Below are 26,725 nucleotides of genomic sequence, written 5' to 3' on the forward strand. Positions count from 1 at the left end.
AGCCTCATTTTTGTCGGAAATCACTCATTTCGGAAGTTGAGTCTACCCAAGGCAAAATACACCTATTTTTGGGATAGTTAAGGAAGCAGCCAGGTCGCCTGTGGCAGCATTTACCGACGATCTCACTGACTGGCCACGTTGTTTACTAGCCATCTCTTCAACTGGATGCATCAGTGTATCGTGTGTCAAAATAATGGGAACTTACTGATTTAACCAAACCTGACAACAATCCAACCTAACCTCACTTGCGTTTGACAGCCAGCTTTCAGATGTAAAAAATGCCCATTAGGAATGTTGGATATGGCCATCTACTGGCAGATGTCAGCAGAGATCCGAGGTTATTAAATGTAGGATTTTGGAGAAAGCATATGATAGTGTATAGACAAGGATTGTGGAAAGTATTAAGAATATGTGGAGTAGATGGGAAGTTGTTGAATGCTGTGAAGAGTATGTATGATGGTGCTAAGGCTGCAGTATGTGTGGATGGTGAACTGAGTGAATTTTTCTCTTTGAAGGTTGGGTTGAAACAGGGATGTGTCATGTCTCCATGGTTGTTCAATCTGTACATGGATGGGGTAATAAAAGAGGTACAAGGTAGGGTAGTGAATATTGGAGTGACCTGGTGAGAGAGGGTAGTGGTTGGAAGCTCATGTTGTTTGCAGATGATACTGTGTTGTTGAGTGAAGACAACGGGGACCTGCAAGGCATGGTGGATGAGTTTGGGAGAGTGTGTAAGAAACAGAATCTAAAGGTGAATGTAGGGAAGAGTAAAGTGACGGGCTTTGAGAGAGGTGAAGTCAGTGAATGTACAGTGAGGTTGGATGGTGAAGAAATGGAAAATGTGAGTGCGTTTATGTACTTGGGTAGTGTGATGAGTAAGGATGGATTTTTGGAGGGTGAAGTGCTTGAACAGGTACAGCAAGGAAGAAAGGTTGCTGGTTCCTTGAAAGCATGATAAGAAACAAGGAAGTGAGCATGGAAGTGAAAAAGTTACTACATGACAGTATTGTAATACCAGCTCTAACGTATGGAAGTGAAGCTTGGACGTTGTTGGAAGGAAGGCAAGAGTGAGAGCAGTGGAAATGAGTTATTTAAGAGAAGCCTGTGGGGTCACATGGAGAGGTAGGGTGACAAATGAGGATATAAAGGAGCATTGTGGTGTGGATGTGGATGTGATAGGAAGCATTAGGAGGAACACACTGAGGTAGTTTGGCCATGTGGAGAGGATGGAGGGTGAGAGACTGACGAGGAGAATGTATGTGAGTGAGGTGGAGGGGGTGAGAGGGAGGAGGAGGCCGAGAATGAGATGGAGGGATGGAGTGGAGAGGTATATGAGAGTGGGGGGGGGGGTGAGTTGGGAACAGGGCAGTGAAATGGCGGGAGACAGGGCGACATGGAGGTGATTTGTTTGTGGCCACCCCGTACGGGATTGAGGCGTCTGGTAATAGATAGATAGATAGATAGATATATATATACCCGGTGTAGGCTATATATATCCAAAAATGAATTCATAGTGGAATAGTCAAAATAACCAGGTCTACAACATGGTCGTGTCAGACTTCCAGGATCGTGTGATATGAACTGCCGAAAATTGACCCAATGGCCTCCTGCTGATGTTAGAGCAGATTTTTAGATAAATGTACTCTTTACTTTAAGGAGTAGAATTACCTTACCAAATCAGTTCGGCAAACACACGCTTTACTTGTAGCAGTAGAAGCACCTTACCATATCAGTCAATGGAGGCTGGCAAGGGGCTGTTGAAGTATTGATGAATCTGAATTCTTGTTTCTGCATCAGGATCTATTCCTACTTTTCCTTGATGTGATGTAAGACATCAGCATACTGGATATAAGAAAGATACCATATCTATCTATCTGTCTATCTATAGCCTGACACCCTAATCCTGCAAAGGGTGGCCACAGACAAAATGCCTCCAAGTCACTCTATCACCCACCATTTGACTGCCATCCCCCCAACTCACTTCCCTTCCCTCATATACCTCTCAGCTCTATCTTTCTACCTCATCCTCAGTCTCCCCCTCCCTTTCCCTCCCCCCACTCCACCTACATACACCCTCTTAGTCAGTGTCTCATTCTCCATTCTCTACACATGTTCAAACCACCTCAGTGTATTTCTCCTAATTTTCTCAGTCACATCCACATCCACCCCACAACATTCTTTCACTTCGTCATTTATCAACTTGTCACTCCACGTCACTCCACATGCTTCTCTCAGGTAACTCATTTCCACTGCTCTCACTCTTGACTTGTTCCTCTAGCAATGCCCATGCCTTACTTCCATATGTCAGGGTAGGGATCACAATACTGTCATGCACTGACTTCTTAACTTCCATACTCACCTCCCTATTTCTCATCACCGCTTTCAGTGAACCAACAACCTTCCTTCCCTGCTGTACCCTTTCAAGCACTTCATCCCCAAAGATTCTATCCTTACTTATCACACTGCCCACTTACTTGAATGCATTCACATTCTCCATATCCTCACCATCCAACCTCACCATCCAACCTCACTGTGCATTCTGACTTCATTCCTGTCAAACCCCATAACTTTATTCTTGTTTACATTATTTTTCAGATTCTTCTTCTTACACACTGTCCCTAATTCATTCACCAAACCTTGCAACTCCCTTTCATCTTCACTCAACAATACAGTATCATCAGCAGACAGGAACACTGGAATCTTCCACACCTCTCCCTCATTCATTAGAGCCATCCCCACATCCACTGCCCTACCTTGCACCTCTTTTACAATCCCATCCATGAGTATAAAAAACAGCCATGGGGACATCACACATCCCTGTATCAGTCCCACATTTAGATCAAAGAACTCGGCTCACCATCCACTCGCACCGTAGCCCTAGCTTCCTTGTACTGTACATACCGGTACTCTTCACAGCACTCAGGAATTTCCCATCCACTCCATGTATTCTTAATACCTTCCACATACCTTGCCTATCTACTCTGTCATATGCTTTCTCCAAGTCCACAAAGGCAGCTTACACTTTCTTTCCCTTCTTTAGATACTTCATCACTAAACATCGTAGAACAATTATCTGATCTACACACCCTTTTCCCTTCCTAAATCCCCCTTGTTCTTCTCCAACTAGCTCCTCTGTTATATGCCTAACCCTATCGATAAGTATTCTACCATATATTTTTCCAATCGCATCAAACCTAACCAAACCTAACCCAATCCAAACTAACCATTCATAAACATAACCTAACGTAACCAATGGTAACCTAACCAAACATGCCGAACTGGAAACCCAAATGAATTTTCATACCATACAATTGAGTAGCAGTTAGTAAGTCTCTGCCATTACACTGAAGAAATAACTTGTGTTGAGAAAACAAAGCATGGTTAAGAACAATAAGGTAACAAAATCACCGTGAAGCAATCATTTACCACCACAAAAATACACTTAAAAAATGGAAAATGAACTGTTAGACTAAGAAATGAAGTGGTAATATGTTTCTGCTGGTTAAACTAAATTGCATACTGTATTTAGGCCTACCAGTATTTGACAGTGATCACATGGTTTAGTATAAGCAGCAGAAATACAGTACCTTATCAGTTCAATTCAGTCTTCATCCTGGATTTTTTCTATTTTCCTAATAATTTTCATGGTGGTAAATAATTGATTCCTGTTGATTTTGTTTTCCTGTTATTTTGTCAATGTTCTTGTCGATTTCTGACGAGTTTTTGCTTCTCAGACTTAGCAGCTGGTATACTAAAACTTAGTAAAATCTACTGAAATATTACTGTTACTAGCCTATTCATAATCTAGTCTTATGTACTCTAACCTAACTTAAACCGTTCAAGCCTAATGAAGCAATATAACTATCTATCTATCTATTGCCAGACACCATAATCCTGTAAGAGGTGGCCATTTGACTTGTGAGTTATTTGTTTTACAGGGAGGGGCACTAACCCTCCACCAACCCACTTGTTGACACGTAGGTTATATGGTTACCACCCAGCGTTGTAAATGGTTTCTTGGCTTACAGGAAACCATTTGGCTTGCCACTCAATGTAAAGCCACCTGTAAAGGAAAGAAAATCAATAAGTGACAGGAAAGATGGGAGAAATAGGAAGAGAGGAGGGCAGGCACAGAAAAAGAATGATAAAGGCTAAGGAAGAAGTAGGCAGCACTACATCAAGTGAGCTGATGATGATCGCCACCACCTACCACTCAATATAACATAACCAAAAAAAATTACCAAAGAATCTAACCAAGCCAGCTTAATATTTAACCTAACCCTAACCTAACCTATATATAGTAGCTTAACCAAATGTGACAATATGGAAAAGTATATGAATGTTGGTACCTATGAGAACAGTAAGCCATCACTTTACCATACACCACTAGACTGGATGTCAGTTTTAATAGACACTTTGAGGGCCCTGGACAAACTGTTGGATGTACTGTACCAGATACCATCTGTTAAATGGGAAGAATCACGGGAAACCTACCGAACAACTCTGGGCCCACTGGACACTTTTGCATTTAATGTATACCATCTGCTACATGAGGAACATAATGCAGGCCGGCCAGATCATCCCCATGCACTGGGTGACTCAGAATGTATTCACCAGTGCTGGCAGTGGTTTTTTCCACCCACTTGGACCAGGTTGGGGAGGACAAGGGAGTGAAATTATGGGTGAGGTTAATGTAAAATGGGTATAGTTTTCATTTTATACTGCTATATGCTATTTTAGTCGTTTATTTTCCTTTATGTGGTGGTGGGTGATGGTGACCATCATCCACTCACTTGGTGTAATGCTGCCTACTTCTTCCTTCACCTTTATCACTCTTTTTCTGTGATGGTCTCTCTCTTCCCACTTATACCATCATTTCTGCCACTTTTTATTACTCTTCTTTCATTTTCAGGGGGATTTACATTGAGTGACAAGCCAAATGGTTTCCTGTAAGCCAGGAAACCATTTACAACGCTGGCCGGTAACCATTTAACCAACCCATACTCTATGTGTTCCCTGCGTATCAGCAAGTGGGTTGGTGGAGGGTTAGTGCCTCTCCCTGTAAAACAACCAACTCAAAGACAAATGATCATCCCTTACGAAATTATGGTGTCTGGGTGTAGATAGATAGATAGGTAGATGCTTGAAATCCCACTTCAAAGGGGGACCATCAGATGTACCAGATTATTGGCTTTATCAGATCAGGCTTCCTCCCCAGTTGATTTGGTATCGAGAGGCTATGTTGTACTTTGTAGGAAGTGTCTGCCATTATACCTAAGAAACAGCACACATCAGGAAAATATAACATGGATAAAAACAACGAGGAAACTAAGTCACCATGAAGCTGAAGTTTACCACCGTAAAAATAATGAGAAAAATATGGAAAACAAACTGAAGGAATAAGAAATGAATTGTTAAGGTCTTTCTGCTGCGTAAAGTAAATTGTGCATTTAGGCTACCAGTATGACTAACTCACTAAAAATATTAGAATTGCCATTTTTTTGGTATTAAACCAACCTACTTATGTTATGTAACCTTATACCTTATTTTATGTAGGAGGGACACGGGAAAATGGCAGCCTGCAGATAGGAGTGTCATGTCCAGTGTAAACAAACTTGAAAATATTTTATGGGAATTTAAATTGCTCTCCAGGTTATGTTTATAGAAGAAAAGTTGCCAAGAATTATAGGATCTATAATTTAGGCCTAGTAGTTTTTCATGGTGTGAGTTTGGGCATAAAGGTAAAAAAACACCAGTTTTTTTTTTTCCCAACCCCATTCACACAAGATGTTGATAAGGTTTTCTTCCAGTAGATAGTGTTCATCAGTATAATTTATGTTTCATTAATACCACAGAAGTTTATGTCTTCCAGATTTCCTGTTGAAATGGGCCTTTCATAGGTTATTTGCAGTTTTTCATAGATTACCACAGATGCAGGGCATTTAGTAAACTTTATCACCAATATACGGAACTAATTACCTGTATTACACATAGCCTACCTTCTCTTTTATGATATTATCACCATCTGGCAGAGCTAAGCTTACTACCATGCTCCCCTAACAATTGTATTACTTTTGGTGCAATATTCAGGTTCCATGATTGATAGGTTAGGTTAGAAATGATATTAAGTTTTGGCCTGATAGTTATTGGGAGCATTCATGGTTAGGTTTAGTGGCAGTTCATGAAGTTAAAAGAATGGGGGACAAAGCTTCCCAATCAGGTTAGGTTAGATTAGATCAGTGTTATGTAGTGCAGTCCAGATCTGTTTGTGATTTTGAAACTTCAATCTTTCTTTCCTTCATTCTTTCCTCATCCTTCTGCCTACAGGTGACTTTACACTCCCTCTTCTGTCTTTCTTTCCTTCATTCTTCCCTCTTCCCTCTGCCTGTGGGTGACTACACTGAGTGACAAGCCAAATGGTTTCCTGCACACCAGGAAACCATTTACTGTGCTGAGTGGTACCCATATAACTAAATTTTGGCGCCTGGTGGTTTAGTGAGTAATTACAGTGCTCGTATCGGATTGAGCCAGTGCAGATATCCATGGGGTGGTTGGGGTTTATTGCTCACATAATGCCACTCATGGATGAGTGAGTCTGGTTATTCTCATCTTAAATGTCAGGACCAACTTGCCCAACCCCGGGCTTCTGTGCTTCTCATGGGGCAATGTAGGATTGGATGATGAATGAATGATGATGAAACTGCATAAATATGTGACAGTGCCTGTAGTGATTTGGCAGGCTGCATGTGTGACTGGATTTGGAAAACTACAGTTTGTAAGACTTGCCAAGACTTAGCAGTAAAATGCTTCTCAGTAAAAATTGTAGTCGTGATAATCTGAACCAGCCCTATTGCCTGGCCATTAGCATTAGTGTGTTCTTCGCTTCTCCTATTTATTGTATTATCTTCGGCACCATACAGACACATAATTGCAAGTGTTCTTTTCACCTGTCGTACTCTAAGATGCTGAAATGCCATACAGAATCTTGATAACCAGTAAGGTTGGTAACACTGTTTTCCTCATTCCACAGATATATCAGCTTATTTTTTGCAACAGTTTGCCAACGATGATGACATGTCTCCTGCCATTGCTGCCATGAAATCTTTAATGGAATCACTAAGATTAGATGATTCAACAACACTGCAGGAATTTATTGGTAAAACTGAATATCACTTGTTATTTAATGTGGTATAGTTCAGTGTACTGCAGACTGTTAGTCATTTTACAGTATCACATGTGATATAAAGTAGTGTCATAAATATATGCTCTAGTAGTGTAAGTTTGATTGGTGATCATAATTTTACCTATGTACACCTGATTGATGGGATATGAGTCACTTGTTGAAATATTGTTATGTATTTCCTTTAGCCAAGATGAAAGATGCTCGAGAAGCACTGAGCAAGACTGATGTGTCTGTAGTGTCAGTGTCATCTGGATGTGAACTGTTCATGAGGTTCATCACTTTGGCACATTTGGAGTTGGAGCAAGCTGCGGTAAGATAGGATGGTAAATGCTTTCAGTCAGGTACCGTATCCATTATTCCACCCTGACACCTGTTTGTTTATTATGTTATCTTGGATAGCTGGAGGGGGGGGGGGGAAACAGGCTAGGGTGATGATGTTTGCCAGTAATTTTTTGAGTTTTTGTTTAGTAAAACCATATTATACAATAAGTTTTAAAATTATGAAAATTGCACAGTAAATATGTAATACCATTCTCTATTATGTTTACCTGCATAGAAACTTTTCCTCTGATTAGAGCATTCTACTCCCTGGCTACATCATCTTGATACTGGCCTAATGATCCAACAAATATTGATTAAATTGTACTTATTGATGTTATTGTGTTTGTACAGTAGTAACCTTGACATTTTTTCCTATTAAATAACCAAAGTTAGTTTGTGGGTGATTTTGCTTTAATGCAGATACAGATGTACCTACAATATTTATTTATTTATTTATTTTTATAATAATTTGTTGGTAGATTTTACTTGAAGTTCCTCATTATTCATCGTAAAGCTGCTCTACAACACCTGATACTGACAGTCTAGTGGTGGAGCACTTTACATGAGTCAAAGTGACAGCTGTAGTTTACAGGAATACATCAAATAATACTGACATTTTTCTGTCTTGTAAAATGCTGCCTGGAGCATAAGCAATGGTGTGCATTATGGTATCCTGGCCTTGAGCCCCCATGCCCCAAAGGAGATACTATGGCATTGTCTGTTACTAAATCCAGTTTGTGTTTGTATATGTGTTTGTTTCCATTTAAAGTTGCATTAGCAGACACTCATCCAAGATTTTTCATGAAGAGTGTCTGTATACTATAAAACGCTTGTGTCTCTACAATATTTTGAAAATGTAGTCAGTACTTTGCTGTTTCATCTGTAGTATAAAGTACCTACAGTACTTTTTAAATTATATCTTCTTTTAATCATTCACTTCTTCCTGACAGGATTTTGCATCATGCAGAGAAATTCTTCTGAGGAGAGGGGAAGAATTTATGAAAAGCATGCTAGAAAGCCGAAAGAAAATACTGCGGTCCAGTAATAACTTAATTAAAGATGGTATGGTTATTCTCACTCACTCACGATCAAGAAATGTACTAGCAGTGATGAAAGAGGCAGCCAAACAAGGGAAACAGTTTACTGTGTATGTCACAGAATCTCGTCCTGATTGTTCGGGGTAAGTACTAAGTGTATTATATTTTCTTTTTTCAATATAGTAGCATATTCAGTAGTACCTCTGCTTACACAGACATTTTGACTAGGCACCCATTACTTTTGTTGAAAATGAACGAGGTACAGTATTTCAGAAAAACCACACAATGATACAGTATTTACACTGTCATCTGGTGTGGCACTTCTGCTTTGATGAAGGTGCTTGCAGTTGCTAACCCACAGTCAGTTCACTATACTATTCTGTATAAAAAATGCAGGCTGATGAATGCAGTAAGTTTTATCTATACTGTATATAGTTCAGTGGTACCCTCCAGCAACTTTGCAGACTGCCTATGTCTCCAGTACTGTGCTATAGTTGCGGCGTGCGACTCTGAGGTTGTTATTATTGTGCCCTGGCAACCTACCATTTAAGAGTGTGTCTGATTTTGTGTATAATATGAGACGCATGTGATTCGTGTGTAATAACATTCGGGCATAATAATATGATACGAAATTGGACACACTTTTGAATGATAGGTTGCCAGGGTACGATAATGACAACCTCAGAGTCATGCGCCACGACTATAGTGACTTATGGTTTGGTTATGCCTTGTTTCCATCTCCATTAGCCCTGCCAGTGACTCTTCCTTTGACCACACAGTGTGTACATCTCCATTACCCTTGCCAGTGACTATTACTTTGGCTGCAGATTGTGCACATCTCCATTTAGCCCTGCCAGTGACTCTTACTTTGGCTGCACAGTGTCCACATCTCCTTTTAGTCCTGCTAGTGACTCTTACTTTGGCTGCACAGTGTGCACATCCCTTTTAGCCCTGCTAGTGACTCTTGCCTTGATCATGCAGTGTATGCATCTCCAGTGGATCCTGCCATGAACTTTTTTTGGTGTGTGCATGATCCTGTGCTAATGACTTTTGCTAGGGATGGTACTGTACCAAACTGTATGCTGTCAGTGACTTGTGCTACCCTGTCAGTGACTTGCTTTGGTTGTACAGTGTTGGTATCGCCATTGGACCCTGCCAGTGATACTTGCTTTGGTTGTACAGTGTTGGTATCTCCATTGGACCCTGCCAGTGATACTTGCTTTGGTTGTACAGTGTTGGTTTCTCCATTGGACCCTGCCAATGACACTTGCTTTGGTTGTACGGTACTGTGTGGGTTTCTGGATTGGCTCCATTGGACCCTGCCAGTGATACTTGCTTTGGTTGTACAGTGTTGGTTTCTCCATTGGTCCCTGCCAATGACACTTGCTTTGGTTGTACGGTACTGTGTGGGTTTCTGGATTGGCTCCATTGGACCCTGTCAGTGATACTTGCTTTGGTTGTACAGTGTTGGTTTCTCCATTGGACCCTGCCAATGACACTTGCTTTGGTTGTACGGTACTGTGTGGGTTTCTGGATTGGCTCCATTGGACCCTGCCAGTGATACTTGCTTTGGTTGTACTGTGTGGGTGTCTCCATTGGACCCTGCCAATGACACTTGCTTTGGCCGTACAGTGTGAGTGGCTCCAGTGGACCCTGCCAGTGATACTTGCTTTGGTTGTAAAGTGTGGGTGTCTCCAGTGGACCCTGCCAGTGACACTTGCTTTGGTTGTACTGTGTGGTTGTCTCCACTGGCTCTATTGGACTCTGCCAGTGACTTGTTTTGTTTGTACATTATGGGTGTCTCCAGTGGACCTTGCCACTGACTTTTTTTGGTGTGTGTGTATGGTGCCATGCTGGCGACTTTTCCTGGAAACAATACTGTACTGTACAACATTGTGCTCTGCCAGTGACTTATGCTACCCTGCCAGTGACTTTCATCTTATCATGGCCAATCATCTGCCACAACACCAACCAACTCTTCCTTTCACACCACAACCAGACAAAGTAGCCTCACCAGACGATTCACCAGCACCAGCCAAAGCTTTGGCAGATGATGGTGAGGAGTGTGAGTTGTTTTAGGGTAAAACCTAACACGTTTATAGAGGAGGTGGAGGCAAGTCACTGCCTCAGCTCCTTAGCCTCAAATCTCCTCTCCCTCTTATTGAACCAGTGTTTGTTTTTGTCACTTTTTTTTTTTCTCTCATTATTTGTTACTTTAAACCTCTTTAATGTCACTATCCTATGTCAGTCAGACCTCTGTACAGTATGTTTTTCCATAGGAAGCATATTTGTAGTGTAGCTGGGGTCATAGGGGGTTTTTAGTAAACAAATACTGGCTGGAGACTTGGTTAACACATTACCATTATTATAATGGGTTAAAGGGAGTAGGCTATAGCACAGGGTGATCAGGGCAGTACATCCGAGGAGGATGGGAATGGTGGTGATAGGGAGAGCTGGAACTTCTGTTTCACTACCCATCAGGATATCCTGACCATCCCTCCTTGCTGACCTTTTTGAGCATGATGCTAACACGGAGAATAGGCCAGCATACACTCCCAAATACATTTCTCTATCTCATGTACTGCTCTACATGTGCTTTACATTCCACATAACATATGCCAGCAAAGACATATGGCCAGAAAACTTTGCCTTCGCTACCTGGTGGTGGACCTGAGGGGAAGCATGGCGTGGGATCCGCCAACATAATTTTTCGGACGGGAATGGGATGGGGTTTTGATCTGTGCCAGAGGATACAAGGCATTGCGGTTCGCAGACTGCACCTTCTGCCCAATAGAATGGGGCCCGAATGTGGGAGTAGCACCCCAGGAGGCTGCCTTATCAGTGGGTGTGTAATGGTGGGGCAGTTTTAGTGCCAAGGTGTGTTTGGAGGGTGTCCCTGTAGATATCCTGGCAGGGTGCCCCAAGGCCACTGCCACAGCCACTGGCCACTGCTGGTGGGCTATGCGTCCCTTGTCCCATGCCTGGACTTGGGACTGTACAGGTAGATGAGGCCTGTGGTCTGTCTCCTCCTTTATTTTAGCTGACTTAAGACAAAAATGAGAGATGGAAAAAGCCAGCCTGAGGAAATCAAATCACCTAAGGGGTTCAGAGTGGCATTGTGGAATGAGGGTAGATTGAGGGGTAGAAAAGGGGGAAGTAGTGAAGATGATGAGTAGGAGGTGGGTAGATGTCAGTTGTGTACAGGAAGTCAAGTACAGTTTGGCCTCGTTATGCAGTAGGGTTGCATCAAGCAGTGATTTACTACATAATAAATTATCCCATAACGAGGTTGATATAACATGGGTTCAGTGGAGTTACGGAGAGTGACCTCAACCGTATAGCCTAAGTAACCCAAAAAACTACTGTCATCCACCTGAAGTTTGTCCTTTGCCAGTACAAGTTTATCACCAAGGGTCCTTCCCCTCCTCTCAGGCTGGGGGACAGTTGGAAGGCCTGGAGGATCACCACACAAAAAGATATGTTATCACTTCACTTAATATCACTTGTTGTGCTATTTGTTAAACAATTGTGTTGTTATTTGGCAATAGCAGTTATTTGGTGATGGCAGTTGTGTTTCAGTGGCCTTTCATGCACAAAATAAAATGAAAGGTTGACGATCACAGCCAGTGTAAACACTGGTAGCCATCTTGGCTCAGTCAGTGGAGTAGTGGCCCATCATGGGGACGATGGTTACCTAAGGTTGACGCGATTTCCAGGTCACAAGTTTCGGTAATTCACAAACAAAAAGGTATCGCTTCACATATTATTGCACACTGCGCTATTTGTTAACCACTTGCACTGTTATTTGATGACATTGGTGTTTCAGTGGCCTTTCATGACCAGACTGTATAAACAATGGGTGGGCTTCCTGGCTCAGTCTGCTAAGAAGAAGCCAGTTGAAAGGATAATAGTCATGTAAGGTTGCCATGACTTCCAAGTCACAAGTTTGCATCTTTCGACACAAAAAAGTATCACTTCGCTTAATATTACACGCTGCAGTATTTGTTAAGCACTTGCATTGTTGTTTGATGATGATAGTGCATCAGTGGCCTTTCATGTGCAGAATAATATGAAAGGCAATGATCACAGCCAGTGTAAACACTGGGTGGCCATTTTGGGCTTGTGTGCCTCACTGCATGAGTTTCTCAGAGGCGACCATTGAAAATATCATTGTAGTGAAATTACAGTAATTTTTTTTCAGCTTTGTGCTGAGACAGAGTATAACATTTTAATTATAACTGTAATGATTTATCACATAACTAAGTGCGGTATAATGAGGCTGCACTGTACAGGGAAGGGGAGGGAAGGGTCATCTATAATGATTGCTGGGAGAGACTGAAGATTTACATTATTTAGGCAGTGAAGTGTAGATGGGTTTGGTGGTTTGGGTGTACTGGTTAAGGAGTAGTGGGTGGCATCTCATGAATATAGTTAGAGTAAATGAAAGGACTATAGCATTGAAAATATTGTTTGGTAAACTCATGACTTCAGTTTTATCGGCATGTGCTCCACAGGCTGGTTTGGATGATGTACAAAATGATTGATTCTGAGATGACTTGATATGTGTGGTTGGTCATATGGGGGATGATGAAATTGTAGTTTTGGGAGGCAACTTATATGGTCATGTAGATGAAGCAGCTCAAGGATATGAAGGGGTACATGGGGGAAGCGCATATGGTATGAGGAATGTGGAAGGAGAAAAAATACTCATGTTTGGGGAGGCAGTGAAAAAATTGTGTGTAACACACATTTTAGGAAAATAGAGAACATGTTGATTACATATGAGTCTGGGGGAAATAGTATCTAGATTGACTATTTCCTGGTCAGGAGGGCTGATAGGAGGCTGGTGAGGGATATTCAAGTTAAAGGGACCCCTAGGCTGCGGTGGCCCTAAAGATGTCCTATGTTCGTGGTGCAGGAAAACCAGTAAAAAAATAGTTTTTTCATCGTGTGTTTTGACCCACTCATACCTAACCAAACATAATAACAGTTTAGTCAGACAAAGTTTACACTTCACGCTGATGATTCGCAGCCCATTTATCAAGCATAAACATGCAGTAGGCATGAAAAATGACTGGAAAGTTCACAGTATTTCACGTGGCTCTTCTAAAATGTATGGTGCATTCTACCAGTCAGCCATTCCGGAATGCTATACACAGCTGAGGGATTAAGGAACAGGTGGTGAAGAAGAGGGCCTATACACCCAGGAGGAAAATGTGGCGGTTGAAAAACCAAACAGTAAGGGATGCCTTCTATAATGAAATCAGTTGACTGATGGCTGAATATAAAGCTGTTGACAGAAGTGTAAATGAACAGTAAATAGCCCTCATGAATTATCTCTTGAGAGCCACTGGTTCAGTGTGTGGATGGACAAGGTAACATGATGGTGGGATGAGGGTGTGGAAGCTACACATAAGGAGAAAAGAAGATGTTTCTGGGGATGGAAAAGGGGCAGTAACTGTGAGGAATACTTGGCTATGAAGTGTAGGGCTAGAAAGGGCAAAATCTGAGTATCAGAGATTTTTACTAGATAACCTAAATAGCACTGAAAGGAAGAATATGGTATTTAAGGCAGCAAATCTGATGAAGAGAGAAACAGGGATATCAGAGGTGAGCAATGTGTGGAGAATGACAAAGGAAAAGTAGTGTTGGACAGTGAGGATGTTAAAGATGTATGGAGAGAGCATTATAACTGGTGACTGAGTAAGGAGTTCAGCTGGAACAGAGAAGGTTTGTAATCAGTGGATTCAGTGTTTGACCCTTGGCCATTTATTTGATGCTGGTACTGTGAGCAAGGCAATAGGCAGGATGCAGTTGGGGAAGGCATCAGGTGTGTCAGGGTTGACTGCTGGAATGCTGAAGGCCTCACGAAACATAGAATGGGGTTTACTGACTGATTTGATAAGATTATTTATGAGTGTGTTATCCTAGATGAATAACTGAAGAGTGTGATTTTAAATGTGTACAAGGGGAAGTGTGATGCCCGGGAAAGAGGAAATTTTAGAGGCATAAACTTTTGAACTAGGTAATGAAGATAATTGTGTGGCCCAAATCAAGATTGTTGAGGGTACCTTCAAATGTTGCCTATAGTTTTGTTCTTGGTGATATTTGAAAGCTAAGAATGTGTAGATTAAGAATCTGCCAGGTGCCCTTTTGTCACCCTTGAGCATTTTGAGTGCTTTAAGATGGTGTCCAAGATGACCACCAGCTACGAAATGTGCTGAAGTGATGCTTGAAAAAATTAAGAAAATGTGCAGCAGTGGTACAGTTTCCATTATTTGCATGAATAACTTGACAGTGAAAATATTTTGTTTATAGAATTGCTTTTCTGATCAGTCATCTTAATCAAGTTAGTAAATGAAATGGTGAAATAATGGTTTCATTACACTGGCTTATTGCATTTTTGCATGCTCGCTTCTGCTCTACTTATTACTGTATTCTTTTATCTGTCTATCTTACTTTTGTGTCCCTGACATATATTATTGACTGGTAATGACCAGTGGTGGCAGTACTGAATAATGCTTTCATGGTCATGGTTCTGCAGACGAAAAGGAAAAAGTACAAGCATTATATGAATGTGATTGTCCAGTAACATTGTGTTTCATTACTCCATTAATTATCAACTAATTGAATGTAACTTTCAGGTAGAAAAATTGTGCAGTGTTCTGGTGGTGGATTTGATAGAAGAGTAGTACAGTATGTAGTATGTGGTGCAGGGTGAATGCTTAATATCGCAGGGCTGAGAAATGACTGACTGCCACTGTTATTTTGCATTTAAATACAACTGGTGTGATAAACAAGACCGACTGATTGTATTAGCAATATTATTAGGTGCAGTAAAATTTACAATGATGTGAAAGCAGATCACCTTGAAGAAAATATGGTCGCAGACGAGAACTTTAAAACACAGTGCTGTGTCACAAGTCATGTGTTTCCCATATAAGTCAGTCATGCACATACAAAGACACCTAAAGAGAAATGAAAAACAAGCATTTAATGAACCAGGTCCATCAAAAAAACAAACAAACAAATAAGACTCTCAGTGGATAAGCGATTTTCATTCCATGATCATTGCATCTTTTGTGGTGAAGATTGTTTGTAAATTAAAGATCCTAAAAGCTCTTCAAGATGGAGACCAGCTTATATAAGCTGGGACAAGGCAAAGTTGTTCAAAGATTCCATCCTCAGCATCTGTACAGAAAGAAATGATGAGTGGGCTGCTGATGTTAGACTTCGTCTGGAGGGAGCTGTCAGTGACCTCCATGCAGCTGATGCAAGATATCATGTAGACTGCAGGTGGAAATTCATTTTGCTAACTTCCGTAGCATTGGTGGGAAAATTCAGTGTTGATAACTGTGAAAAAGATGGTGCATTGGAATCTCTACTTCATGCCATGACAGAAGACAAAACACATATTTGGAATTCTGTTGAATTATTTGATACATACAGAGCATCTGATGGTACAAATATGTCAAGATGGTTTGTACAGTAGTTCAAAAAGTCAAGGAATACCCTGGGGAAGACCTGCTCATGTTGACATCTTCAGGTTTATCTAGCATATTAACCCTGTCAGGTTTCTGGGCCAGGCACATTATGTCTGTGCTAGAGTCAGCCACTCACGCTGACCCACATCTTCTCGGTGTGATATTTTTCTTTGATCCCTCTGTGTAAATACACATTTCATGATAGAATGTTGGTTGTGGTGTCATTTTAAAGCTGAATAGTTGTACTTTATCGTAGTATGTTAAAAAAAGGAGAACAATGAAAATAAAATGTCAAAATGACAAGTTGAAGTTAGGCAAAAACAAAAAATTTTATACCTTGCCATGGAAAAATATTTGGCAAAAAAAAAAAATAATAATAATAAAGACATAAATATGGTTTATACCGTGCTAAACTACAATAAATTACCTTTACAAGGGTATACAGATTATGGTAATTTTTATATTTTATTGCGTGGTAAAACGAAAGGAAAGAGATGCACAATTTTATTTTAGTCTCGGCCGCATTTTTGTTTTGCAATGTTTTTCTTTGATTGGTCATTTTAAATAAACTTCTTATGATAGGATGTTGGCTGTGGTGTTATTTTGAAGCTGAATAATTGTCTTTACCGTAGTATGTTCAAAAAAGGAAAACAAAGAAAATAAAAAATCAAAGTGACGAGTTGAAGTTAGGCAAAAACCAAAAATTTTATACCTTACTGTAAAATAATATTAGCCAAGAATAAAGTGATAAAGAAATAAAGCCATGAGTCACACCAGCTGTACAGTACCCACCACACATAGAGCAACCATTCCGTGACGTCACGCTTGAGTCTGTTTGTTATGACACGTAAACGCAATTCATGGTGAATATTTTACAAAAGCTTCTTAAAATGACGATAAAAAGCATCATCGGAATCTCAGAGTGTTTATCTTTTGGTGTAAAGCATCAAAATTCTTGACACTGGTTGATAACCAGGAAGATGAAGTCGATGATGCATTCTCCAAAGTAGTTAATAGTATCATGTCAGATATAAAAGGTGTAGATGCTCAGAAATATCATTACTCCACAAAAATCAGTCTAAATGAGGCATTAAAAACAGCAAGCAGTACTGTACTGGAACTTCGTAGGAGGTTATCTCCCAAATTAAATAAATTGATGTCAGTTGCTCTTATAGCATTTGTTGTCACCAGTGTTTTGGTTAACCGTCCAACAAGCCTACATGTGGCTCTTGGGGTGCTGGTGAGGGAATCAAGCAACTCATAAACTATTTACTGGCTTTCAGTGTCACATGCTAATATGATGAAAAGCTTAGATTCAAAAAGTCTGCAGCAGTGTCTATAACTCAAAATTCAAATCTGAAAGCCACCACAGATGCTAAAAATGGCATTGTACAAGTTATGTTGATAATTTTGTGCAGATATCTCATCTCAAACTGGGAAGTTATCAACACATTTTCTGGCAGTCCTTGTAGCACGAACAGCAGCTGGTCAGAAGAGAAGGGATGGTGATGAAAGCCCCATGTTTCATTGTATGAAGAAAGAAGAAATGTCCCAGCCAATTGACTATAATTTCCAAAGTAACCAGATGTGCAAGTAAATGCTTCATTAAAAATGGTGGTACCCCTCAAATAGACACATCAAGTTTTGTCACAAGAACATGCAGGATCAGTCGATATAGATTTCCTGAATGAAGTTCTCATCTGTGAAAATTGCCCTGAATTTAACGGTTACATTAATCCTGAAGCACAAAGACAAAGTCATAGCCTACAGCTCAGAATGACTGCTGAATACATACTGCTCTTTGACTTGATTCCATCAGATCCAGATGCAGTGATGACTGCACTTGTTCAAGCACAGCAAATGACAGTGGTGACTAGTCAGGGTTTTTTACTCTTCACCTACAATCTGCAGCTCTTTAAAATTGCACAGAAGATACTTTGGGCATATCTAGAACAATTCAAGAATGTCATGCTATGTTTTGGTTCCACTCATGATTTGGAAGGTAAAGAGCATCCTTTAGTATACTTTCTCACAAACATGAATGTTCATCATAATGAAACTATGTAATTTCATATCATTTCACAAGAGATTTCCACCCCCCCCCCACAATATCTAGGCCTAATTAAGACTTGGTTTAAGTTTGGTACAGTTTTATGGATGTACAGTTTAGTCATATATAGGTAGACTTTCACTGCTGTGTTTTAAGTTTGGTATTTCCATGGTCTTTCGATATTTGTAGTGTTGATTAATGTTCGTTTTAAGCTATATGGAAGCTTATTATGTATTTTATGGTGCACACGAATAAATTTTTCCTGTTTTGAAATGTTAGAAGCATGATTTGGCGTAATACTTCATCAGAATTTAGATTTGATATGATTGAATTTTTTTTTTTTTTTTTGAATGGTCATCATTTCTTAGATCATTTATTGCCCCATTTTAATTATCATCATTATCATGCAACATATGGTTGCAAATGTCTCTCACAAGGTTTTGGTACAGTTACCGCAAAAATATGCAAACTTACACAATTCAAATGTGTATTACTTTGTGAATGCAACTTCTTTCTAATGCGACAGCCATCTTGGATGCCATCTTGAATTATGCAAAATGCTCAAGGGTGACAAGGCAGATTCTTAATCTACACCAAGCTCAAAACTATAGACAGCATTTGAAGGTTCATCCCAGTTGTCACGGGGTTTTTATAATAGATCTGTAATTTTGATATAAATGGTTAAATATTATTTAAATTGATAATATTCAATAATATTGAAGAGCAGAGACAATGGTTGTCTTGCTACATCAAGCAACGATTACTTTACGTTGGCTTAGCACGATTCTCTGAGAACGAGAATTTATAAACTTCCTCAACAGTACACAGCAGAGACTAATTACTCACAATTGCTGACTTACTGTACTGTTAGCCTCTGGAGAAAGTTACATCACCCCTGACAATAAATAACTAATACTACTAATATTAACATCAGGTTCTTGCTGATGCATTATCTCCTGGCACAACGGATTTTAATTTAATACAAGACTGGTCTAAGTACCAGTTATGGATAGTAAAACGTTTATGCAAGCTAGAGCTATATGGAAATAAGCTTAATTATGGAGAAATGAAACAAGATTTTTACTCTACATTAAGCTCAAGAAATAGAACTGTTAAATTTATTAATTACAAAAATAAATTTAACATTACATTTCAAATCAAATCAATGAGACGCACTCGCTCACTCACACAGAAGCTAAATACTTACGCCTAGGAAAAACACCTTAACTAAGCTCTTAAAACTACAAAATACACAAAAGAAATACCAGTCGATGAATACTGTGTATCACCACTAAGGTGGGAGTGCTGGGATTAACTGTACTAATGGAGCTTGGGGTGCTAGCTGACCTCTCCACTTCTGAGCACAGACCCTTTCTCCGTCACAGCAAACACAAGACTGAATTCAAATACATTGAATGGGCAGGACGCAAGGCGTGGCTAACGGTTGAGGGAAGCAGAGGCAACAATAAAGAAATAATTGTATCGCTCAGTAGCGCACTTAGTGACGTGCATTAAATCGGTCACTTTTTGAAAACGGTGACGAATTATTTGAAAAGTATACCCCGAAATGGAGAGAGAAACGGTTAACTGAGCGATACACAGTGAGTTTTCCACTATTAGTTCGTGGCTTCTCACAAAAAGGAAATGTCGCGAATTGATTCGTGACATTACGCCCCATGAAAATTAAATCTTTCTTCCTTCAGAAGAAAGATTTCAATATACATACATATAAATCCTAACTCAGTCACACAAGATTCACACTGTGGTGTGTGTGCTATCCTGCTACAGGAGAAAGTCGCAGTCGTCAGTGAGCGAAAAAACCTCGTATTTACGTTAATAGAAGCAAGCTTGAGGGAAAAACTCCGTGACGACGGTGAAAATCCTGTACTCAGGTCAAACTGAGCGAAAAGTCGCTACATTTACACTGACAACTAATTGTTGTGTAGCGTGATGTATGTAATACACGGTGTAGGTGTGACAGTTGTAGTGTAACTGTACCTACGTGTAAAATGACATAGTAAATAATGACATGGCGACGACGAAGGCAGAGAAGAGGCGGCAGCGTGCGGCAGACGATCAGCTGGCCCGCACAGCAAAACTGCTACGCCCATTGCTGAACCTGCAAAACCAATTGAGGTGGAGCATCAAAAGTGTCAATGAGACAAAATTCTTATTAAGTTACAATTACTCTCTCTGCCTAGCAGTCAGTACATGCTATGAAAAGTACACTCGAGGTCGCCATTAATTATAGCACACAATTATGGTCGGCGAGTTGAGAATCCTTGTGCAAACTTGGGTCTTCCATAGCCTCAAACCGCACACGGGTCCTCAACCTGTGCCTTAACCTACAGTACTTATATTAATGTCGGAGAGCTGAGAAACCTTGTGCAAACTTGGGTCTTCCATAGCCTCAAGTCGCCTCTGCGGAGTTCTCTCTCGAACTTCCCCCTTAACCTACAGTACTTCTATTAGTACCGGAAAGCTGAGAATCCTTATGCAAACTTGGGTCTTCCATAGCCTCAAGTCGCCTCTCAACTTCCCCCTTAACTTACGGTACATATATTAGTACCGGGAAGCTGAGAATCCTTATGCAAACTTGGGTCTTCCATAGCCTCAAGTCGCCTCTCAACTTTCCCCTTAACTTAAGGTACATAATATGCATGTACAGGCCCTGGACATACTGTGTCCTGTGGGGCCAATGGGCGAGACATCAGGTCTGCACCCACTTCACCACTACCCTGTCTCTCAACTGACTCAGAGATTACAGGTGTGGTTATGAACGGCACAGGAAGGACATGTCCCTGATCAGTGGTGATACTTTGGCACACACTGCAGGAACGGACAAAACTGTCTATGTCTCGTCCCATCCCTGGCCAGAAAAAGTCAGCTCGGATACGGCCCTGGGTCTTCCTTTTGCCCAGGTGACCTCCTGAGGCTGGACAATGACCCCATTGTAACACTGCTAGACGGTACTGGCGGGAACGACAAACTGCAGTCGAACCTCGCCCTCGGGTGTGGACTCACGGTAGAGCCATCCTTGTTTGCGAAGGAACTTGGCTCGACCTCCCCGTGAATACTTAATCACTCGACCCTTTTGTTTATTCCGCACGGCAGCAAGTGTCGGGTCAGAATGTTGTTCTTGTACAACAAGTTGACTGCACATCAGATCTTGCGGCGATTCAATGATCACTGGGGTGACACAGTCTGGAGCCTCAGTCATGGCTCGTGTCACCACAGCAGCCGAAGTCTGAGTAGCGCCATCGGAGCAACTATCCTTGACTCCATTAATATTGCCTACTATTAAGTCAAATAGAGGCTCTGGCATGACAACTGCAAGTGTCATACCAGTATAAAATGGAGATGCCACCTGGATACATGCCTCAGGGAACAATCTCACTGATCCATCAATAAGCTTTGCATGGATCTGTCGACCTGTATACTGCTCAGGCCGAACTAAACTCTGTTTAACAGAGCAACCTGAGGAACCATTGTCTCTCAGGACCTTCACAGGAATGTCTCCCACAAACCCTGGCTGAACCAGGAAGGTACTGTCACCTGTGGGAGGGCCTGTGGAGGAAGCAGCTAGCCACTCATGAGGCTGCTGAATTGATGTGGCAAACATTGTGCCTTGAGGGTTATATTGGGAAGATGGAACATTGGCCATCTGTGAAGGGGGGTTCACTGTCACTGTGGGACTAGTGAACTGTGGGGAAGTACCCACACTGGTAGGGACGTGACCACCAGGCTGTTGCTGAGGAATGAAGGCTGCATTCGCTTCCTGCCTCTTTTGAGCTGGTGGTGAAAAAGTTTGTCCCGACGGTCGGTTGCGTGGCTGAATCTGCTGCTGGTTAGGGTACTTGTTGTACCTCTTCCACTCATGTTTCTGAGTGTTTTGCCCCTGGTCCTTCCACTGCGGTTTTGGACCTTGGCCATTATTCTGAGAATGGCCTTGTTGCTGGGGTTCAGTCTGAGACGGCTTCCCAGACTTGGCAGTATCTTTTCTGCTCCAGGTGTTTTGCTTACAGCTTGATACCCGTATGCAGTAAAGAATGCGTCAGCCTTCTCTGCCATTTGGCTGGCATCTTTCACCTGGCAGATCTTAAGCTGTGCTATGAGCTCAGCAGGCCACGACCTCTCTAGCTGTGTACGCAGCATAAGGTCAATTATCCCCTCACGCGTGGAAGGAGTTTCATCTTTCTCCATCCACTCATTTAAATAAGCTGTGAGACGATCAAGGAACTGAACAGCTGTCTCCCTTGTCTTGGAGACGAGCTCGCATGAACTGAACTTTGGCGTCGTCTACTGTGAGACCATACGCCTTAATGAGTGCAGCTTTCATCATCTCATATGTGAGATTGTCTCCACGAATTCTGTGGAGAATATCGAGGGCAGGGCCCTCAAATAGGCTAAGAAACTGAAGCCGCTTAGCTGCTGCCTCATCCAGTTGATATAAGTCTGCTATGTCCTCAAAACGAGCCATGTACGGCTCGATTCGCTCGCTTTCCTTGTATGAAGGAAGCTTGATGCGTGGGGTCGCCAGGACATGTGCAGGGAGAACGCTCGTGGAGCTTTGACCAACTGCACCAGACGTGTCTGAAGCCAAGGAATCTCGCTTGAGCTTCAGCACTTCAAGTTCATGTTCTCGCTTTGTCTCGTTGTTCACGTCGTATTCGCGCTGTTCTCGCTCGTGTTCGCGCTGTTCTCGCTCTTTTTCTAACTCGAGCTCGCGTTGTTTCTGCTCGTATTCGCGCTGTTCTCGCTCTTTTTCTAACTCGAGCTCGCGTTGTTTCTGCTCGTATTCGCGCTGTTTCTCACGCTGCTCTTGTTCATAAGCACGCTCTCTTCACGTTCCTCACGCTGTTCTCGCTCGTATTCGCGCTTGTTCTCGCTCGCATTCGCGCTGAATCCTACGCTCTTCACGAGCATCTTTCTCACGTTCTTGCTCGTAATTGAACCGTGAGAGAACGTAACTCTGTATTTTCTCTGGGTCTGTGAGACCAATATCTTTGGCTTCCTGTACATATACAGCTGTAGCCATGATGCTAGCTCAATTTACTAAGTAACCGAAATTGAGCACTGACTGCTTAGCGACGAATACTAATAAACACAAGTAAAGAATACAGACACAAGCTAGTGGTGACCAGTCTTATCTAGTTAACTGGCAAAAATAAATCAAAAATGTAAATGACTGGGAAGACTCAATAATAAACACAATGGGTACGCCGACTTCCCAGGAGCGAGTAAAATCGTCTGGCGTTACCAAAAATAAACTAGAGTTAAGTACTCTATTGATTTATAAAGCAAAAACTCACTTGCTAAATTAACGGTAAACACCAGTAAGCTTGTGCCTATAAACTTTAATGATAAATACCTAAATATGAATGAGTGAGCACTATCTCGTAAATAGCTTTAGAGCTAGGAGTTAATATCCTGGAATGAGGTCGCCAATTGTCACGGGGTTTTTATAATAGATCTGTAATTTTGATATAAATGGTTAAATATTATTTAAATTGATAATATTCAATAATATTGAAGAGCAGAGACAATGGTTGTCTTGCTACATCAAGCAACGATTACTTTACGTTGGCTTAGCACGATTCTCTGAGAACGAGAATTTATAAACTTCCTCAACAGTACACAGCAGAGACTAATTACTCACAATTGCTGACTTACTGTACTGTTAGCCTCTGGAGAAAGTTACATCACCCCTGACAATAAATAACTAATACTAATAATAATAACATCAGGTTCTTGCTGATGCATTAACTCCTGGCACAACGGATTTTAAGTTAATACAAGACTGGTCTAAGTACCAGTTATGGATAGTAAAACGTTTATGCAAGCTAGGAGCTATATGGAAATAAGCTTAATTATGGAGAAATGAAACAAGATTTTTACTCTACATTAAGCTCAAGAAATAGAACTGTTAAATTTATTAATTACAAAAATAAATTTAACATTACATTTCAAATCAAATCAATGAGACGCACTCGCTCACTCACACAGAAGCTAAATACTTACGCCTAGGAAAAACACCTTAACTAAGCTCTTAAAACTACAAAATACACAAAAGAAATACCAGTCGATGAATACTGTGTATCACCACTAAGGTGGGAGTGCTGGGATTAACTGTACTAATGGAGCTTGGGGTGCTAGCTGACCTCTCCACTTCTGAGCACAGACCCTTTCTCCGTCACAGCAAACACAAGACTGAATTCAAATACATTGAATGGGCAGGACGCAAGGCGTGGCTAACGGTTGAGGGAAGCAGAGGCAACAATAAAGAAATAATTGTATCGCTCAGTAGCGCACTTAGTGACGTGCATTAAATCGGTCACTTTTTGAAAACGGTGACGAATTATTTGAAAAGTATACCCCGAAATGGAGAGAGAAACGGTTAACTGAGCGATACACAGTGAGTTTTCCACTATTAGTTCGTGGCTTCTCACAAAAAGGAAATGTCGCGAATTGATTCGTGACACCAGTATCTGCTGGACTATAATGGAGAAGTCCTAGAAGCTATGATAAGGGAAAGAGTGAATATTGTAGAGATGTAATTTGGGTTTATGCCTGACAACAGGACCACTGATGCCATATTTATTATCTGACAGCTTCAGGAAATATATATCAGAAAGAAAAGGGAGCTTTACTTTGTTTTTGTTGATTTAGAGAAGGCCTTTGATAAAGTATGTAGGAAGGTGGTGAAGTGGGCAATGAGAAAGCTTCAGATCAAGGAGTGGCACATTTGAGTGGTTATGGCTATTTAAGTGGGTGCTCGCACCAAGGTGGGAGTGATTGGAGATTTGATTGATGAATTTTCCTAGAATGTTGGCATACATCCATTGTCAGTCTGGAGTCCCTTATTGTTTGTCGTGTGGTTGAAGCTCTCATTTGACTTCAGAAATGGGCTTCAATGGGAGATTTTATATGCTGATGACTTGTCTTTAGTTGCAGATAATGAAAGGGAGGCAGAGGAAAGATTTAGGAATGGAATGGGGCATAAATGTTTGAGCATACTTCGTAGTTGTGGATAAAACAAGCGTTGATATCTAGGGCTGTTAGCAGTATGTCATAGCAGAGGGAGAGTGGCTATGTATGGTTTGCCCCAAGAGTGTGGGAAGTAACTCCATTTTATGCAGTGTTTGAAATGTAGTGGTATTAGAGATAGACTGTGAGATAATGCTGATTTTGTTTGTCGGGGAGAGCATGTAGAGATTCTCAGGCATGAAAGGATTGATGTCAATGGAGAGTCTCATGGGTGTGTGGAAGAGTTATGTTATTTGGGAGACATGTTATGTGCTGAAGATGGAGCTGGAGCTAGCGCTGTGGCTAGGGTAAAGAGTGGTTGGAGGAAGTTCATGAGGCTGTTGCCTCTCTTGACAAGAAGGCTCTTTCTCCATGCTAAAGGATCTTTGTATGCAGCATGTGTTAGGGATGTAGGTGGGGGCGCTCACCATCCACTCACTTGATGTAGGGCTGCTGTCGGGTGTCTGCCCTTTCCTCTCCTCGATTCTTCTTTCCTTCCATCCTCTTCTGTCTTTCTTCCTTTCACTCTTTCCTTGTCCTTCTGCCTACGGGTGACATTACACTCCCTCTTCTGTCTTTCTTTCCTTCATTCTTTCCTCTCCCATCTGCCTGTGGGTGACTTTACACTGAGTGACAAGCCAAATGGTTTCCTGTACACCGGGAAACCATTTACTATGCTGGGTGGTAACCATGTAACCAAATTTTGGCGCTTGGTGGTTTAGTGCGTAATTATTGCGCTTCAGTCGGATTGAGCCGGTGGAGGTTTATATCCAAGGGATGGTTGGGGTTGATTGCTTATGCAATGCCACTCAGGGATGAGTGAGGCTGGTCACTCTCATCTTAAATGTCAGGACTAACTGCCTAGCCCTGGGCTCCTATGCTCCTCATGGGGCAATGTAGGATTGGATGATGGATGGATGGATGGTTGGGGATGTAATGCTGTATGGTAGAGAGACCTGGGCAGTAAAGGAAAAGGATATTTATCAGCTCTCAAGATATACAGAAGTGAAAGTGACTAGATGAATGTCTAGTGTGTTCTTGAATGTGAGGCCTGGGAGGGGGGCTAGGATTACAGTTGAAGAGCTCAGAAGAAGGATGGGACAGGAGTGTATCGGTGTTGTGATGAGGAGGGGTAGATTGAGATGCTGAGGGCATATTGAGAGGGTAGAAGATGATAATTGGGTGTGGAAGGTGAGAAACGTGAGCATTGGGCGTACGGTTGCAAGAGGCTGACCGAGAAAGACCTGGGACGAGGTCATAGAGTGTAACGTCGAGGAAAAGGGACTGAATAGGGTGACCACCAGAGAACAAGCAGCTTGGAGAGCTGCCATTAGTTGACCAAGGCCCATGCATGCAAGCATATTGGAGCCTTTATAAACAATACAGTATGAAAGGGGCTTGCTTACAGAAATTTCTTGAACATTTTCCACCAGATTAACAGTTTAGCCACGTAAGTGGAGGTACTGCTGTAATTGATTCACAACAGATAATGAAAATTCTCATTTATTTCCTCAGTAATGCATGTAGTACCATACTTAAGTTTATTGTTTAAAGCCAATAATTTTGGCATACGGAATTTTGCATTATATTTCTAGTCCTAAACCTGTTAAATACTTAGACTTAC

General features: G+C 41.4%; 1 protein-coding gene across 3 annotated transcripts in view; it reads left to right on the forward strand.

Moving 5' to 3' along the window:
- The window catches only part of eIF2Balpha (eukaryotic translation initiation factor 2B subunit alpha), a 65,748-nt gene that overhangs the window by 253 nt on the left and 38,770 nt on the right, over window positions 1-26,725 (forward strand). For 2 of the 3 annotated variants that reach the window (XM_080268168.1, XM_080268170.1), the window contains exons 2-4: window positions 7,031-7,156; window positions 7,369-7,493; window positions 8,455-8,684. In XM_080268168.1, the coding sequence (XP_080124294.1) occupies window positions 7,031-7,156; window positions 7,369-7,493; window positions 8,455-8,684 (481 nt within the window). The remainder of the gene's footprint in view (window positions 1-7,030; window positions 7,157-7,368; window positions 7,494-8,454; window positions 8,685-26,725) is intronic. The other variant, XM_080268169.1, reaches the window with a different exon arrangement.

The sequence above is a fragment of the Coenobita brevimanus genome, chromosome 26 (genome assembly GCF_032717465.1).
Source record: "Coenobita brevimanus isolate Jiangsu-jjx chromosome 26, ASM3271746v2, whole genome shotgun sequence".
NCBI classification, from domain to species: Eukaryota; Metazoa; Arthropoda; class Malacostraca; order Decapoda; family Coenobitidae; genus Coenobita; species Coenobita brevimanus.